The sequence below is a fragment of the Phlebotomus papatasi genome, chromosome 2, assembly GCF_024763615.1.
Source record: "Phlebotomus papatasi isolate M1 chromosome 2, Ppap_2.1, whole genome shotgun sequence".
NCBI lineage: Eukaryota > Metazoa > Arthropoda > Insecta > Diptera > Psychodidae > Phlebotomus > Phlebotomus papatasi.
In genome coordinates this window covers 18,724,938-18,742,236 of record NC_077223.1, presented here as the reverse complement: position 1 = coordinate 18,742,236, position 17,299 = coordinate 18,724,938, and the positions used below count along the sequence as shown (strand labels likewise).

General features: G+C 34.9%; 3 protein-coding genes across 3 annotated transcripts; all 3 read left to right on the top strand.

The window, feature by feature from the left end:
* The first annotated feature begins 1,940 nt into the window (after positions 1-1,940).
* Positions 1,941-4,058, top strand: LOC129802928 (esterase 6). The gene is made up of 3 exons (XM_055849164.1): positions 1,941-3,018; positions 3,086-3,736; positions 3,789-4,058. The coding sequence occupies exons 1-3, from the start codon at positions 1,967-1,969 to the stop codon at positions 3,979-3,981; spliced, it is 1,896 nt and encodes a 631-aa protein (XP_055705139.1). The 5' UTR covers positions 1,941-1,966; the 3' UTR covers positions 3,982-4,058.
* A 4,190-nt stretch (positions 4,059-8,248) lies between these two features.
* On the top strand, positions 8,249-8,862 carry LOC129802944 (uncharacterized). Its single transcript, XM_055849190.1, has 2 exons — positions 8,249-8,338; positions 8,398-8,862. The coding sequence occupies exons 1-2, from the start codon at positions 8,278-8,280 to the stop codon at positions 8,757-8,759; spliced, it is 423 nt and encodes a 140-aa protein (XP_055705165.1). The 5' UTR covers positions 8,249-8,277; the 3' UTR covers positions 8,760-8,862.
* Positions 8,863-11,434: 2,572 nt separating this feature from the next.
* On the top strand, positions 11,435-11,779 carry LOC129800269 (uncharacterized). The gene has a single exon (XM_055844543.1). The coding sequence runs from the start codon at positions 11,435-11,437 to the stop codon at positions 11,777-11,779; it is 345 nt and encodes a 114-aa protein (XP_055700518.1).
* Positions 11,780-17,299: the final 5,520 nt, after the last annotated feature.

The window sequence follows — 17,299 nt, the reverse complement described above, 5'->3', positions numbered from 1 at the left end:
TTCGAAGGTATATCAGAGAGGACTTACCTAAAATCCCACTGGAAGTTTGATCATTTAACTTTTTCGCGTCACACTTTTATTCAGCAGATGAATTCATGTAAAATTGAGTTTTTCCTAATGCTTTATGATCAAATATAATAGTTCAGAGAGGAAAAAAATTTTCCATTGCGTGAAAACTCGGAAAAACCCCGGGTCATATATGACCCTATTGTCCTCAAAGGAAGTGTACATACCATTTTCAAAATCTATATCACCGGGCTTTCTAAATTTTTTTTGCTTGAAGTTACTAATTTGGCCAAAACCATGGCAAACTGGATTGTCTTGATGAACACTGTACTCCTGGTGTTCAAGGAATCTTCCTGGTAATCCCTTGAACAGTCACTGTCACAATATTTTGAGTGGTATTTGGCAAAAATAAAATTATCCACATATTTATTCACACACAATACAATTACACAATATGAGACGCTTGCAGAATACTCTAAAATATTGCAAAATATGTTATAATTCATAAGATATAAGATGAAATGTCCAGGAGCAAGATGTCCCACCTGCATTTCACAAAGAAAAGCAATGTCTCAACTACATTTCGCTATAGGTTTGGGACGAAAACACTGTTACCCTTGCCGACAATAGGGTCATATATGACCCGGAAAATTCTACACGCTTTTCTGGAAAATTGAGAGTAGTTTATTATATCGAAATATGCAATATACAATCTTTGGATATTCTATTTTGTGTTTCTAAAGAACTTTTTGCTGAAAAAATAAATTAATATAAAAAAATTTGAAAAAGAAAAGTCATTTCACAAAGTTCGAAATTCGTGATTTTTGATCTCGAATAATTTCTTTTCCTGAATATCTGAAGTCTTCAGAAAATTAGCCAAGAATCTTACATCCTTCTATTATGATATCGTGCACAAACTGATAGATTTCAATTAATGTAAACAGTAAAAAAAAAACACTTTTTTTCCCCGGGTCATATATGCCCCTAATGACGCGAAAGAGTTAATCCAAATGGAGTCAAGGGAATGTTTCTAATTGGAGACAAACAGTGTAAGTAAAACCACGACGAAAGGCTTCCAAAACCTTGTTGAGCTGCTCCTGAGTGCAGGATTTGTTCTTATTCCTGGTCTTTCTCCTTTCCCATCTAAAACAATAAGAAAATCTCTCCAAAAAAATCATATTTCCGGGGTTTCCTATTGAAGCATTTGCAGACACTTCAGAAAAACCATTTTTGTTCACGAAATAGGTAATTATTTCATTTGAAAACTTCACGTACCGTTAACAATGAAGATTAGCACTTAATTTAACTAAAATTAGTCAGAAATATGACATAAATGTTAAATGAAAACGAATAAACAACCGTCACCTCATTGTGCTTTTCATTGGAAAACATGGTCGATCGATGAAAAATTCGATGGTGAAATAGGACACTTTTAATTTTTCTGAGAAATTAACAAATCACAATTTGTGAATATGAATGGATTTTCGCTTTATTTGGAGCAAAATTAACTAAATAATGAAACTGTCGTATAGAAAATATATAAATATAATAATTTAGTACTGTATTTATCATGAAAACAATGACGTTTCCATTTGGAGTAGGGAAAAATTTCCATTTGGAGCAGGTTTTGAATTAGCTTAATTTACCCTATGAGAAAAATATGAAGTGTTCGAAGCCAGAATGTGTGCGAAACCTGAAACCCTTCCACTAAATTATTTCTCTCAATAAGAAACTAAGTCGACTTTTGGCTTAAGTCGTAAGTTAAAACATGTAAACTGTTTGGGCTTATCTTCAAATATTTTAGCTTTAGGAGAATTATTTTACTCTTCTCAGCCAAAAACCTCTGAGACAAATGTGCGATAAGAATTCCCTCCAAGATTATCACAGAACTTCCTCTAACAGTTTCAACATCGCAATTTTAACCACGGAGCTTTAGTTTGTCCCCAAATAAACTGGAAAAATGTTGAAAAGTATTGCATATCTTTTGCTACTCACCTCAGTGGATGGTGCACATCGAGTTAAGAGAATTGTCGGAGGCATTCAGGCAAAATCCCCTCCTCGAGATGATCCTGTTGTCTTTATTTATCAACCGACAAAGACAATTCGTATAGAAGGTCTTCAGCAAGACCAGAGGGGATTTTATTCATTTCTTGGCATTCCCTATGCAGATCCACCGATTGGGAAGAATAGGTTTGTCAGGGCGAGATTGAGGAAGCTAGTGGGAGATTTCGAGGCCAAGAAGTATCCTGACCCTTGTCCTCAGCCCAGTGCAAATAACGAAAAAGAGATTGTGGGACAAGAGGATTGTTTGAAATTGAACATTCATACTCCCGAAATGCCAGATCCAGACACAAAGCTCCCTGTGATTATTTTCCTGCATGGAGGAGGCTTTCGCTTCGGATCTGCATCACAGTACGATCCACGGCATTTGATTGGGCAAAAAGTTCTGTTTGTGGGTGTTCAATATCGTTTAGGAAGTCTGGGAATTCTTGGTCTCGGCTCAAAGGAAATTCCCAGCAATGGTGCTCTTTCGGATTGTGTGGCAGCCGTTCGATGGACCCACAAATACATCCAGTTCTTTGGTGGAGACCCAGAAAAAGTGACAATCTTGGGACATGGTTCAGGTGCAGCTCTCGCAATTATGCTCTCCATGTCAAAGTTCACAAATCCCCTAATCAGAGGAGTTGTGGCCATGTCTGGAAGTGCTATATCACCCCATGCAGTGGATCTATCTCCCATGAGATCCTTTGGGGATGTTCACAGAATTAATCGGTGCACTAGAGAGAATTCCCTGAAAATCTTCAAATGCCTGCAAAATGTTCCTGCTACCGATATCATCCGGGGAGATTCAGATATTCAATTACTGCCACAGAATTCAGATTTAATTGCTGATCTCTCTGGATTCCTGGGATTTTCCCCAAATGTTGAGGATACCGATGATCGTCGAGGACTTCCTGGAATTCTGACAGAGTACCCGAACAATTTCTTCGCATCTGGACACTTCAATTCGAAGTAAGTTCCCTAGGAATGACCAAAAATCACGCAAGAAAATTCAAAAAAAAAAAAATTCCTCTTTAAGGATTCGTTTGCTAATTGGCCAGACAAAGGATGAAACCTCTCGATGTACCTCACTGACTAATATCCCGAAAGATGCTCTGAATACTCTCCAGGATACTGCAACAAGTTTCCTCTCCTTCTTCAATCTAACCAATCCCCTTGATTTAATCAACCAATTGTCCTCAACAGTGTTAACTATGGGAAGTTTGCCCAAAAAATTACTAGATGACATTATTGAGGGCACAACTGACATCTTTTTCAGCATCCCAACAGTCTTTACAGCTGAATTCTGGAGCACTTCTGCCCAATCATTTGTCTACAGCTTCAATTTCATGTCAAAATCTTCAATTCCCGGAGGAGAAATTTTCCTACCCCAACTTCCGCTCATTCAGAGCCAGAAACAGCTCGAAAAAGTAGCCCATGGGGATGATTTAGTGTTCCTCTTTGAACCTAGGGATATCTTTGGGAACCCAATTGGGAATTTAAGTGTCTCATTTTCTCCAGAAGATGAGAAAATTCGTCAAGGATTTACTGATATGATTGCACAATTCACAAGGATGGATACACCAGACGACACCAACACAACGACTTCCGACCTCTTTAAACCATTCTCTCACAATAATCTTCCTTTCATTGAGATTTCCAACACAATTGCCCTCAAAGAAAATTTCAGGTGAGTTTTACAAAGATTCAGCTTCCACAATAACTGATTTTTCTTACCCCAGATTGTGCTCCTTGATAAATTTCGGTGGAATGTTCTCTTTTGCGGACAATATCCAGTGTGATCTTCTCAAGAGCGTCGGTGGAGTCAAGGAATCCGTTTCAGATTTCGGGAAGACACTCTCAAAGATGACATACTTGGACAAAGTGACCAAGAGCAGTCCTGTTAAGAACATATTGGGATTATTCTCACTCTAAAGGATATCGAAAATTAAAATGGTCTAATTTTGTAATAAACTTCAAAAATATTACTATAAATAAAATTATTCCTGCAAGATTTTTTTTAACTTAAATAAGGGGAGAGAGATGGATTTTTTTTAAAGGAATCAAAACAAATTAAAAATCCGTAAATAAAAAAATGAAATTCCGGAGGTTGATTCTCCAAAAGAGTCTTAGCTAAAAGATACTCTGAGCATTCACAGCTAGAATCTGTTCAAGAGAAAAGATATTCGAAAATTGATTTCGAAAGCGAAAAAATGCTTTTTACTTCTCATTTCACTCGCATGGTAGTTGCAGTACTTCCTGTTCGAATTTCGAATCGCCTCGAGTGCCAACAGGACTCTACTTTAAGTTGTGCGCAAATGAAGCTTCTATTCTTCCTGTTTCATTATAATTCAGATTTAAATCACCAAATAACATTTTATTTTAACAGCTTCTTAGCATAATATTCCATAAATTTTATTTTCCCAATTCTTATGTGAGCATTTTGCTTGAAAACTCGAAATTGAGTTTGAATTCTTCGAAAATCAACGACATTTTATGCAAAATAGTTTCATTTATTTTTTAGCCAAAGCCAATACATGAAGAATCAAACACAAGCTCTAGTCTTTCGTTACAGAAGTAGATCTTGAAAAATTCGAAAATCTATTTGAAGATTTCAATATTTCGAATTTCGAAGTGCTCAAGTGTCAAAATGTGACGGTCTTCACATTGTTGTGAGCAAAAAACAAGAAAGACGTTTAGGGCCAATCCATCTCAAAACGACCGAAAAAATCACAAATCGAGGGGTCATGGTCTTAGATGTTTTTGAATTTTACATATGTTAAAGTACACGATAAAATAATATACCCCTATTTTTTTTTTCGTCCGAAAAAAAATCCTGGCCGGAGATACATGGCGTCAAAGATGGCGCCTCGCGCTTCATTCCTCAATTGCGATTTTTAGCAAATATTTTAAAATGCTCTATTTCGGGAACGGGTTGAGATTTCTTCTTACTCTTTTTTTTATTTGAAAGATAATTTTATACTCTTTAAAACGATATACTTGATTTTGTATTATCTGCTTTAGTTTTTTTGTAACGGTCTTTTAAAAAAAATTTGAAAAAATTTAAAAATTAATTTTTCTCAAAAACCCCATTCTCAAAAATTTTGATTTTTTTACTGTTGATCAGTAACATTGAGTACTATATTCCCTGAAAAGGCGAGCTTCCACTTTTGCACTTACATTTTTTTAAAAATATTTGAAAAATTACCATATTTTCAAAATTAAAAATAACCAGCTAAACTCAAAATTTTAAGTTCAACTTTTCAGGGAATATAGTACTCCACAATACTTATAAACAGCCAAAAAATCAAAATTTTTCGAAACCAAGTTTTTGAAAAAAAAATTTTTTTTGAGTTTTAAATAAAAATGTCTTTCATTGACAAAAATCAAACTTTAAGATACATTTGACACATGTGTCAATATGTAGATTTTTTTTAAAACGGAATTTCAAAAAAATTTTTTGTATTTTTTCAAAAATAATCCAAAAAAAATTTCCAAAAAATTTTTTTTTGAAAAACTAAAAGAAAACAAAAAAACATAATTAGTACATGTGTTTAATATGATTTAAAGGCTTATTTTTGTCAATAAAAGACATTTTTATTTAAAACTCAAAAAAAAAAATTTTTTTTCAAAAACTTGATTTCGAGAAATTTTTATTTTTTGACTGTTTATAAGTATTGTGGAGTACTATATTCCCTGAAAAGTTGAACTCAAAATTTTGAGTTTGACTGGTTATTTTTAATTTTGAAAATATGGTAATTTTTCAAATATTTTTTAAAAAAAGTAAGTGCAAAAGTGGAAGCTCGCCTTTTCAGGGAATGTAGTACTCAATGTTACTGATCAACAGTAAAAAAATCAAAATTTTTGAGAATGGGGTTTTTGAGAAAAATTAATTTTTAAATTTTTTCAAAATTTTTTTAAAAGACCGTTATAAAAAAAACTTAAGCAGATAATGCAAAATCAAGTATATCGTTTTAAAGAGTATAAAATTATCTTTCAAATAAAAAAAAGAGTAAGAAGAAATCTCAACCCGTTCCCGAAATAGAGCATTTTAAAATATTTGCTAAAAATTGCAATTGAGGAATGAAGCGCGAGGCGCCATCTTTGACGCCATGTATCTCCGGCCAGGAATTTTTTTCAGACGAAAAAAAAAATAGGGGTATATTATTTTATCGTGTACTTTAACATATGTAAAATTCAAAAACATCTAAGACCATGAAGGGTACCCCTATGGTCGTCTTGAGATGGATTGGCCCTTTACTGTTCTTGTCCCATTATTTAATCACTCCATAACCACTGAGTAACCCTTTTGCCAGCTTTTTAGTGTGATATTTGATAAATTTTCCCCACCTTGTTCGAAAATTTAGTATGAAAATTCAAAACTGAATTTGAATTTTCTTCGAACTTGAACGACCTTTTGTGCAAATAGAGTTCCATTTACCTTTTATCCAAGATACTATTGGAGAATCAAAATCTACTTCTGTTTGGGCTCAGTGCGATTGTCCAACAAGGTAAATAGAACTCTATTTCCACAAAATGTCATTAATATTCGAAAATTCAAACTCAATTTTGAATTTTCAAATTAAAATTTTCACAAAAGGTGTGGAAAATTTATGAAATATCACACTAAAGGTTAACAAAAGAGTCATTAAATGATTATGAAGTGATTCAGTCGTTTTTTTACCTCTCAAAAAAGTGAAAAATGACTCTTTGACACTTGAGTGCTTCGAAATTCGAACCGTGAGTATCTATTACTTAAGCCGACTACAGCCACATTGCACAAATGAATTTTCTCGTATTCCGAGTTGCAAGCACCCTTGAGTTGCACGCATTTCGAGATCACCTATAAAGAATCTCAGCTACCATAAGCTTATCTGGGCTTATCACTGGTCATTTTCTATTTTAAATAGTCTGAGTGCAGAAAGTTAACCAAAGAAAAGGTTCATTGAAATCGGTGAATAAACATTAGAGATAGAGTCCGGTTAATTTGGATATAGGGGGAAGTGGGACACCTTTGAAATTAAGATTTTTCACCTATTTTTAAATAAAATTGAGCCTTATTGTGATATAATTCAGGTGCACAAATAAATTGAGAAGCTAAATTACTTTATGATATGGCTCAGTTCTACTTAAACATGGGAGAAAAATCCTAGTTTGAAAGGTGCCCCACTTACCCTAGTAAGAGTTGGGTTACACTGGGTTAGAGTAGGGACGTATGGGACCCATCGTTAGAAAGATCTCGATCTCAGATGCATATACTAAAATTTCATCGAAATTGCTTCTCAGAAACACCGAAAATGCATTCAGGTCAGGACATTTTTGATTATAGCTCGGGTCAGGGAACGTCGAGGGAGGATTGCGGCCCACTGTTGGAAAGGTCTCTATCTCAGCTACAACATACTAAAATTTAAAGAAAAAGCATCGTCTAGTTTAAGGAGGGTAAGAATACAGTAGACTCTTTCTCAATTAAGCATTTGGGGCAAAATGTCATCCGGTTTATCGATAGATTTGGGTGTCAAAGCCTTTGAAAATTCCACAAAAAGCGCTCAATTATAAAGAATCACGATAAATTAGGAAGAACTACAGCGAATTTGAATAATTAAACGTGAAAATTGTCAACATAACTTTTCGCCCGATTGAAAAAGAGCCGATTGAGCGAGAGTCGACTGTAGTACCCCACGAGACATTTCTGAAATACCTATTTTTTCAAATTCTGGTAATTATAACCGGATATATGGGCATTTGAAAATTGAATTTTTGACCTGTTCTAGCTCGGGTCAGGGGGGTCGAGGTGCTTAAATTTTTTTATGTGTGATTCCTTCTAATCACACCTATTTTTAATCGAAAGCCTTTAGGTCCAGCTATAATATCGATTTCACCTAGGACCACAAAAGCTGAGATTGTAAAGAATCTCAGTTAAAACACAGGTCAATCGGATAAAAATTACTTATTAGAATAATATTTGAATTTGTTACGTTTAACATGTGATTCTGCAATTTTTATTAATAAGAAAGTTATGCATATTTAATAATACTGGAAAACTTTAAAGAAAAAATGGAATGTGCAAATTGTTATTAACGGAAATACTGTGTTTAAACAAGTGAGTAGTGTAAACTTTGAAAAATTGCCAGAGAAAGTGCATTCAAAGGACAAGATTAGAAGTTCTGAAAGTTGTATAAAAGGCAATTCTGGTCGATGGGAAGTCATCAGTTGAGAAAATCAATTTTCAAGATGCAATTCAAACTTTTGTGCTCTGTTTTATTTATTGTCCTTCTAGGACGAATGGCTTTTGGTGAGTACTTACTAATTAAAGTTAAAATCTTGTATTCTTGATCGCTGATAATCTTACAGCTGATTCTTCTGAGGAATCAAGTGAAGAAGATTCCAAAGAAGTTGCTTCGCCTGCTCATCATCCTCATCATCACCATCCACATCACCCTCATCTTCCTCACCATCCTCACCATCCTCATCCACCCAAACCTGACAATGGAACTGACTCTGGATCTGGATCCGGTGGACAGGGTGGAGATGGTGGAGATAATCAAGACAATGGATCACAAGACGGTTCTCAGGATGGTTCCCAAGATGGATCTCAGGATGGTTCTCAAGATGAATCACAAGGCAATTCAGATAATTCAAATCAAAATTCTGAATCTCAAGGAAATGGCCAATCCAACGGTACATCCCAGAATAATTCGAATAATGGACAGTAAATTTTGGATGCCAAATGGACGACTAAGTTATTAATGGTTCTTTTGTGCTTCTTCTAGTGTTTTAAATATTCATGCATGAATAAAAATTTTCTGAGCATCATAACTACTGTTTTATTTGGTTAGATCTATTTGGTACCACAAAAAAAAATCGAAAGTAGAAAAGTTTCGAAAAAATTGAAAGAAAAAAACGATTGAGCGATTAATTTTTCCCTTTAACGTGAAATCTTTAAGACTTCTATTACCAAAATGTTCCTCTAAAATGCTAGAATCCAGATTTATTTAAAAATAAATTTCAATTGAAGGTCATAGTTGAATATATGGAATCCTTTTATCACGACCACCGCGACTGTTCCCATTTTCGCCGTAACTGTTCCCATTTCCGCCGTGACTGTTTCTATTTTCGCCGCAAGAGTTCTTTGAAATGCTTTGCATAACATTCGTGACCTTAATTCACAACGTTGTAGGGAAACCTTGAAATTTTAATGCATATTCATTTTTAACCTTTTCTAATTATTCAGAGTTTAAAATGGGATTCTGAAAATTGATTAAAAGGCTATTCATTATACAAATTCAATCTTGAATACTTACAAGTACTCAAGTGAAGAATCTGAACTTCTACTTAAGAATTTCAGGTGGATCTTTGTTCTCTTTTGAACTTCAAATGTCTGTGGATGATTAACTAAGAACTGATGGATTAAACCTTCCACATTTCTTATAATTGCAATATCTATAAGGTAAAATAAAATGAAAGGTGCTCCTGATACGTTTTAGGTTGTTGTCTGAAGAAACTCCTTAAAATCCTAAGAAGTTTGAAATTTCACTCACCATCCATTTTGAACAAGACTTTATAAAATTTTTGTTCCACAGAAAGATCTTGCAAATAGAAGTTATTTCCTAAAGATATTATCAATTTTTAATTCCAGTATTGTGTGACTTTCCGATAAATTAACAAAATACCAAGACGACAAGGTTAAAACGCAAATGTGAAGTAAATGTTTTATTAATTGAACTAAAATTTCTTATCAAACAAAAATATTTACTCTTTCTGCTGTCTAGTTTGTTACATCACTTGACTCAAAGTGCAAATAGGAAAAACTTAAGATTTCCCTGGAAGTAAAAATGAGCAACTGAGTAAATAAGTAGGAAGAGATCGCAAAGAAGCAAATTATTTCATCAATAATATTATTATTTTTAAAAGTCAATGAATTAAAGGTATTATTTTTTAAGAAAATTTTTGTTCTACCTTGTATTTATTCACAGATTTAATCCAAAATATTATATTATCTAATTTATCCAGTTTTTAGAATATTCTATTTTGCAACACAATATGTTGAATAGCCTAATTCAAAATTTTCTTCTAATGGAAACTGTTTACATAAAACTTACCAATATGAATGGAATTTCGAATTATTTGGAGTGCAAAGAATTAGAAAGACAATAAAATTGGAACATTAGATTAAAGTAAAATTCTGTATATTTCCACTTTGAATTGTTAAAAATTTTAAGTTAGAGCAGATTCTGAATTAGGCTAAAAATCGTAAAATCCTTAAATGTTTACTGGGCTATTATTAACTCTGGGAAGGCGAGTGGGTTACCGGCCACCGGTGATCCGCTAGTCCTTAAAAGGTTAATGGTGCTATTCCAATTAAAAATTAACAGGTTTTTTAGGATTTTACTGTTATCACATTTACCACATTTACTTTTGGTTTCTGTCACGACTGCTTGACAGTTTTGGTTTGTAACACGACAAGGACTGGGCAAAACAGTCGAGACAGTAAGCAACATAAAGGAAAGTCCTTAATGAAGCAAACGTGCTTAAGAACAGTAAAGTGCTAAAAAAAAATGTTCAAGAGAAATATTTCCCTTTTAGGTGCTATTTTAATGAAAAATGAGCATGTTCTTTTTAGCACTTTACTGTTCTCAAGTGCTTCTGCATTATCGACTTTTCTTTGTGTTGGTTCCTGGGTCTACTGTTAACTTCAGTTTTCGTCGTATTCTAAAACTACCAAAAAGTCGTAACAGGCACCTATACAAGAAAAACCGATCATGTAGAAGCACTTGGAAACAGTAAAGTGTTAGAAAAAAACCTGCATTTTTTTCCACTTCCAACACAATAACCTAACCACTTTCAGCGTAATATTTATTTACTTCTTGTTCCATACTCTATTTAAATTGAATTGAATTGAATTTATTTCATCTCATTATTGACCTTTACTCCCATGAGTCCACCGCCGTCTTAGCGTTGATTCCAACCTCCAGGACTAAATTTCGTTCCCAATGATTAAAAAAAAACGAAACATCCTAATTTATTTGTGCAAGAAAAGTCTATATAAGCCAATTCGCCACTAAAATGAAAGTTTTTAAGAGATTAAGTATTAATGAGAAGCCTGAGTTACGAATTCTGATAAAAAATTAATTGATTCAAGATGGAGTAAAATTTGGAAAAATCACGGAAAACGAGGAAAACCTACGTGGGCTCGAAAAAGGTAAAATATCAACAGATCCCATTCACTTCATTAGAATTCTAACGGAGAATCACAAAATGGCAAAGAAAGATTCAAACATGGCCTTTAATGATCTGAAAAAGGCTTTCGACCGTGTTCCTAAGTGGCTTATCTAAGAAACTCCTCGAGGAAGAGGAGTACCAGAAGGCTACATAACTGTAATATACGATAATGTATCATGATATCACGACGCAAGTACTTAGCCTGTCTGGAGTTGGAGAACGGTTTGGTGTGCGTGTTGGGGTGCATCAGGAATCAGCGCTAAGTCCACTACTCTTCAATGCAGTCATCGTTTATCTAACCTCCTCTATCCAAATCGAGGTGCTATGGACTCTGCTCCATGCAGATTATGTGGTGTTGATGGACAAAACCAGGGATCACCTGCAATGCAGAGTAGATCTATGGAAAGAGGCATTGGAGGGTGGTCTCTTCAAAATTAGTCGTTCGAGAACTGAGTATATGCACCTTAATTTCAGCGGAAGCACCAAAGGTAGCGGATCTCTATCTATTCGTTGAGAAGGCCTCTATCTCATGATGGTTCTGTAGTTGCAGATATTGCACGCAGGGTATTGATTGGGTAAATGAAATGGCGTCAGTTCACCAGTGTGTTTTGTGACCAAAGAAAACCCGCAAAGTTGAAAGGCAACCTGTACCAGCAGACCGAGGTTCGCCCCGCAATTCTCTATGGCTCCAAATATAGAGCAGTCACGAAAGCCCATGAGCAAAAGTTTCACGTCTCGGAAATGCGAATTCTGCGCTATGAACATGTAGAAAAGTGAGAAAATTGGAGAAAGGTTTCAGATTCGCTTTAAACAGATTAAAAAGTTAATCAATCTTGACGGTTTTATGTATATCCTGTCGTGATTTTCCATAAAGTTAAACAATTAACGACGCAGGTTCCTTCCGGCAGTATCTCTGGATAATTACCCACACCTTTTAACTTTTTCTAACTTGCCATTTTAACCTAAATTATAAAGTTGCAAAAATACATTATTCAATTAATTTTATTTATTATTGATTATCACTTTTATATGTATAAATTGACCGTTAAAAAAATTTGGAATGAGTGCAAATGCAAACTCACTATTTGTCTCTTAAATGAGATAACTTCAAAATATCTATAACTGTGTTAAAAGAAGTTGCCCGTATTTTACCATTTTGAGCCACTCTTTAAAATTTGTCAAGAAACTTTTAGCAGATGAAAAATCGTCAACTTTGGGAAAAGAATTATTTTTCATATTTATGAAATGAAATGATTTTTTTTAAATACATAAATAACATCTATGGAATACAAGTAACTCATTTGCGAAAAGAAAAATTTTAAAAAGTGATTTTTCTGTCATTCTGGCTTCTCGAATATAGATTTGTCAAGAAACTTTCGGCCGACACTGTATATTTAAAATGATCTTTAGACTAGAAGTTTAGCCCAGCTACCGAACGTTTTAAAATCCTAAATAACAGACTATTTTATTGGTTTTCATAATCTAATGGACCATTTACCTTCATTCAATTCTAAATCAAAATTTTCCAAAAACTATTAAATGATATAAGAATTTAAAGAATTTAAGCTATTGCTAAGTATTATGCCCTATAGACACACTTACGACTTAAGCCGAGAGGCGGGTTATGTACTTTCTCACTAGTCTATCACTTGGCTTAAACTGAAGAACGGCTTAGTTAGTAAGAAATTGTTGGTAATTTAATCAAATAATTATTTTGATTTATAATTACGGTAAGCCGTTGCTCTGCTTAGTCGTGAGTGGTCTAGGACATTAGGTTTGACGCCTGCACAATCAAGCACTAATAAGATTTACTTCCTGCATAACCTGTCACGTACGCTGAACGATACTTCCTGAATTTTGATGACAGCTGAATGTTCTTCACATTTGTGGTACGAATTTAGCAGAAATAATCAAAAACGTTCTGATTTACAGTTCTTGGTGTTTGCAGAGTGGCATGAAATAAACTAACTTAATTGATACACACCCTATTCTGAAGTGTCTGAAGTGACGTTCTTTAACGGAAATATAACGCTTGCTCCTCTATTTCAATACTTATCTTTAAGGCTTTCCTCCATCAAAAGAAAAATCAAGAAAATATTTTAAAATGCTTTTAACTTTATTCACTCCAACACCTCTTTTGAACAAAAGAATGCTTTAGTCGTCATAAACCATCGTCGATTCTACAGAAACGTTGATTGATTAATCACGTCCCCAGCGTCCGAAACGTCCCCAGCGACGACGGTTATCACGGTCGAAAAGACGGAATGGGCGTCGGTTTTGACGCTCCTCAGCACGCTCACGCAATTCTTCTCTAATTCTGTCAATCATGCCAAGGATAAGTGGTCTACGGCGTTTATCTTTCTGCTCATCATCTTCTTCACTGGCCTCCTGAGATGGTTCTTCTTCTTGCTGACTGGCTTCCTTGGATGGTTCTTCTTGTTGTTGCTGTTCCTCTTCACTGCTGCTGGCACTGCTGCTGCTGCTTGCATTTTCAGCTTCCTCCTCCTCTGGTTCTTCCTCAGGGGCTGGCTCTTCAGGAGTTGGTTCTTCCTCAGGGGCTGGCTCTTCAGGAGTTGGTTCTTCCTCAGGAGCTGGCTCTTCAGGAGTTGGTTCTTCCTCAGGGGCTGGCTCTTCAGGAGTTGGTTCTTCCTCAGGGGCTGGCTCTTCAGGAGTTGGTTCTTCCTCAGGAGCTGGCTCTTCAGGAGTTGGTTCTTCCTCAGGGGCTGGCTCTTCAGGAGTTGGTTCTTCCTCAGGGGCTGGCTCTTCAGGAGTTGGTTCTTCTTCAGGAGCTGGCTCTTCAGGAGTTGGTTCTTCCTCAGGAGCTGGAACTTCGGGAGTTGGTTCTTCCTCAGGGGCTGGAACTTCAGGAGTTGGTTCTTCCTCAGGGGCTGGAACTTCAGGAGTTGGTTCTTCCTCAGGAGCTGGCTCTTCAGGAGTTGGTTCTTCCTCAGGAGCTGGAACTTCAGGAGTTGGTTCTTCCTCAACGACTGGATCTTCAATAACTGGTTCTTCCTCAACTGGTTGTTCAGAAATTGGTTCGTCAATTGGGATCTGCGTCTGATCAGCAGGCACGTCAGTGGTAGGTTCCTCAATTGGAATTTGCGGTTGCTGCTCAGCAGGAACCTCAGGCTGGGGCTCAACGGCAGGTTCTATTAAAGGAAGTAAGATTATTAACCATTCTTCTATGAATTCTTATCATAAATTACCTTGAGCCAAGACTCCTAGGGCACGCAAAAAATGAAAGAAGAAAAAGTTTTAAAATTAATAAAAAAAATCTTCCCCTTACGAGTTCCGTTGTATTTGGACTTACCTGAGCTTGCTAAGCCCAAAACGAGCAATCCAAGGAAAAAGAGCTTCATGGTGATTTTTCACACTTGATCTTCTCTTGAGAAGAGATGATGTGACTATGAATTTTCTTACAAAAATTTGGTGTCTTATATACCAAAAATTTGTGTATTATCAAACATCGTACGTCTGCAATTCGAATTTATTCAGATGCTGCCAAAAAAATTTCGGAGAAAAATTGTGCAAACTTACTAAGAAAATAATTTTATAATTGATCAGTAGCAATATATTTAATATTGCAGAAATTTCCACAACAACGATGACGTCTATTTCTCTGGTTGAATTTCACGTGATGTAGTTTAAGAAAATAATTTTTAGTTAATATTGAATTGGGAAAATTTTTCAATTCTATTTGGAGTTCTTCAACCTCTGAAGAGAAGAAGCAATACCTGAATCATTATGTTTTGGCGTGATGCTGTTTGTGCTTGTCATCCAGTATGAACTGCTTTTAGATCAGATTATTAACTCGATTGTTGCAGTCATAAAAAAATAGATTCAAGAAGGTAAATATCTTAAAAGCATATTTGAGGAGGGTAAGAATATAGTTATATCACGAAGAAATTTCAAGTTCAATTGTACGAGTAATTTATGTAACAGCTCTTATTGTATGCTCGGTATGGTCTGTTGTTCCTTAGGACCTAACTATAAACTCAGGCTGATTCTTGAGAATATTTAACCCGTAAAATTTGGCAGTAAAGATATAGCCTAAACCACCATCATATAACATATTCTGAAGGTAAATCGGAAATGGATTTCAACAAACGAGTTTCGGCAAAGGTTAAATATCGAGTACACGACTTAAGATCTTCATGTATCAGACCCTCTTCTCCTCCCTATCAGCATTTTAAAACTCTCGTAAATTTTGTTCTCTCAATAACACAGCCTCTCTGATATGGATAGGCCTCAAATTTTCGTATGTTATGTCCTGTACACTTAAGCCTGGATACGGCTTAACGTAATTCTAATCAAAATAATGATCAGATTACATTTCCATCAGCTTCTGACTAATCCGTCTCTCGGCTTAAGCCGAAGAACGTCTTAGTTAATGAGAAACTGATGGGAATTTAGTGAAATCAGTATTTTGTTTATAATAACGTTAAAGCAGAATCACATTGACAGTCAAATACTTACCGTTTTTCCTCAATTTACGCATTTTCAATACAATTCTTACGCAAATTCTCTATTACCGTATTACCTTATCTCATACTCGGTGGCACTATGTGAAAATAATATAAGAAAATTGAAGAAATAAAACGAAAATGCGATAAACGGTCAGCAAAACAACTGTACGAGTTGTACGCAAACGCTTTTATTGCTACCTCACGCTAAGTACTTAATTAGGAACTTTGTAAAGTTTTTAATTAAGTAATTTGTATTAAGTATTTAAAAGTGTATTTATTAAGGTGCGTACTAAAGGAACAGTATTTTTTTAAGTAAATTAGTAAATTTAGTAAGTAAAAAATTCGATTTGTCGACAATATTTCACTATTTAGAAATTTACTTTCCATTTTTAACAAAATACCAATCTGCTGCAATTACTTAAGGACTCTTGACTAAGCACTTTTTAAGTAGTTAGTCTTACGCTATAAACAAAACTTTTTTAATTCTTGTCCTATTTCTAAAAAAAACACAAATAAATCAAAATCGATTAATTGGTTTATCGACAATTGGGGTCTGTAGCATTGCTCCTACAAAGTTCAAATATTCCAAAAACTAAGTGTTTTGTAATAGCTTTTATAAGCCCCTTACCTTACTCGTTAAATTCGCTTAAATATAACCGGAGGTATGGAGGTTTGAAATTCGTGAACTTTGTCTGCCTATATAGCTTCGGCTATATTGTAGCCACAGAATTACCCCTCCAAATTTTAAAAAATTTATAGCCTAATACCCTAAAATTTAATCAACTAGCACAATGGCATTTTGAGAGAAAGCGAGTTTAAATTTTATGTTACCGCAGCGCTAGCAGTGGTGAATTTTAGAACTATCATCTGAAAGTACAGTATACTCTAGCTAAATCGGATATTTTAATATTTATTAATAACGATGAAAAGTTAACTCTTTTATTTATGTAGGAGATATGGTCGTCCCAATCCCAAGCCAAAAAATCATTGAAAATAATACCAAGATTTTTGGCTTTGACGTAAGGTAGGGGGAGGCTTTGATCGTTCGCACATACGCTACCTTCAAACACTTCATATTTCTCCCATAGGGGGAAGTGGGGCACCTTTGAAAGTGGGGTACTTTTGAAATTGGGATTTTCCACCTATTTTTAAATAAAATTGAACCTTATCATGATATAATTCAGCTACACAAACTGTTTGAGAAGCTAAATTACGTTTTGATATGGCTCAGTTCCACTTAAACATAGGAGAAAAATCCCAATTTCAAAGGTGTCCCACTTTCAAAGGTACCCCACTTCCCCTTTTCCTTTATGAATCTCACATATGGCTATATATTGTAATAGCTTACCTTAAATCCCATCCAACACTTCGTATTTCTTCCGTATTCATTTATGAATCTTACCTATGGCTATATATTTCAATAGCTAGTCTTAAATCCCACCTTTCCTGAAAAAATTGAGAGTCTAATCCTTTTTTCCTAGTTTCAGAAAGCGAAAAATAAAAAGCAGGTCCAAAATTGTAATTTTTCTGTGTAATACTTCATACGATTTTGCACAATTAATATCACT

Coding starts and splice junctions, on each gene's coding strand:
- LOC129802944 (XM_055849190.1), top strand. CDS start 8,278: ATGCAATTCAAACTTTTGTGCTCTGTTTTATTTATTGTCCTTCTAGGA. Junction 8,339..8,397: donor TCTAGGACGAATGGCTTTTG/GTGAGTACTTAC, acceptor ATAATCTTACAG/CTGATTCTTCTGAGGAATCA.
- LOC129800269 (XM_055844543.1), top strand. CDS start 11,435: ATGTATCATGATATCACGACGCAAGTACTTAGCCTGTCTGGAGTTGGA.
- LOC129802928 (XM_055849164.1), top strand. CDS start 1,967: ATGTTGAAAAGTATTGCATATCTTTTGCTACTCACCTCAGTGGATGGT. Junction 3,019..3,085: donor TCTGGACACTTCAATTCGAA/GTAAGTTCCCTA, acceptor TTCCTCTTTAAG/GATTCGTTTGCTAATTGGCC. Junction 3,737..3,788: donor GCCCTCAAAGAAAATTTCAG/GTGAGTTTTACA, acceptor TTCTTACCCCAG/ATTGTGCTCCTTGATAAATT.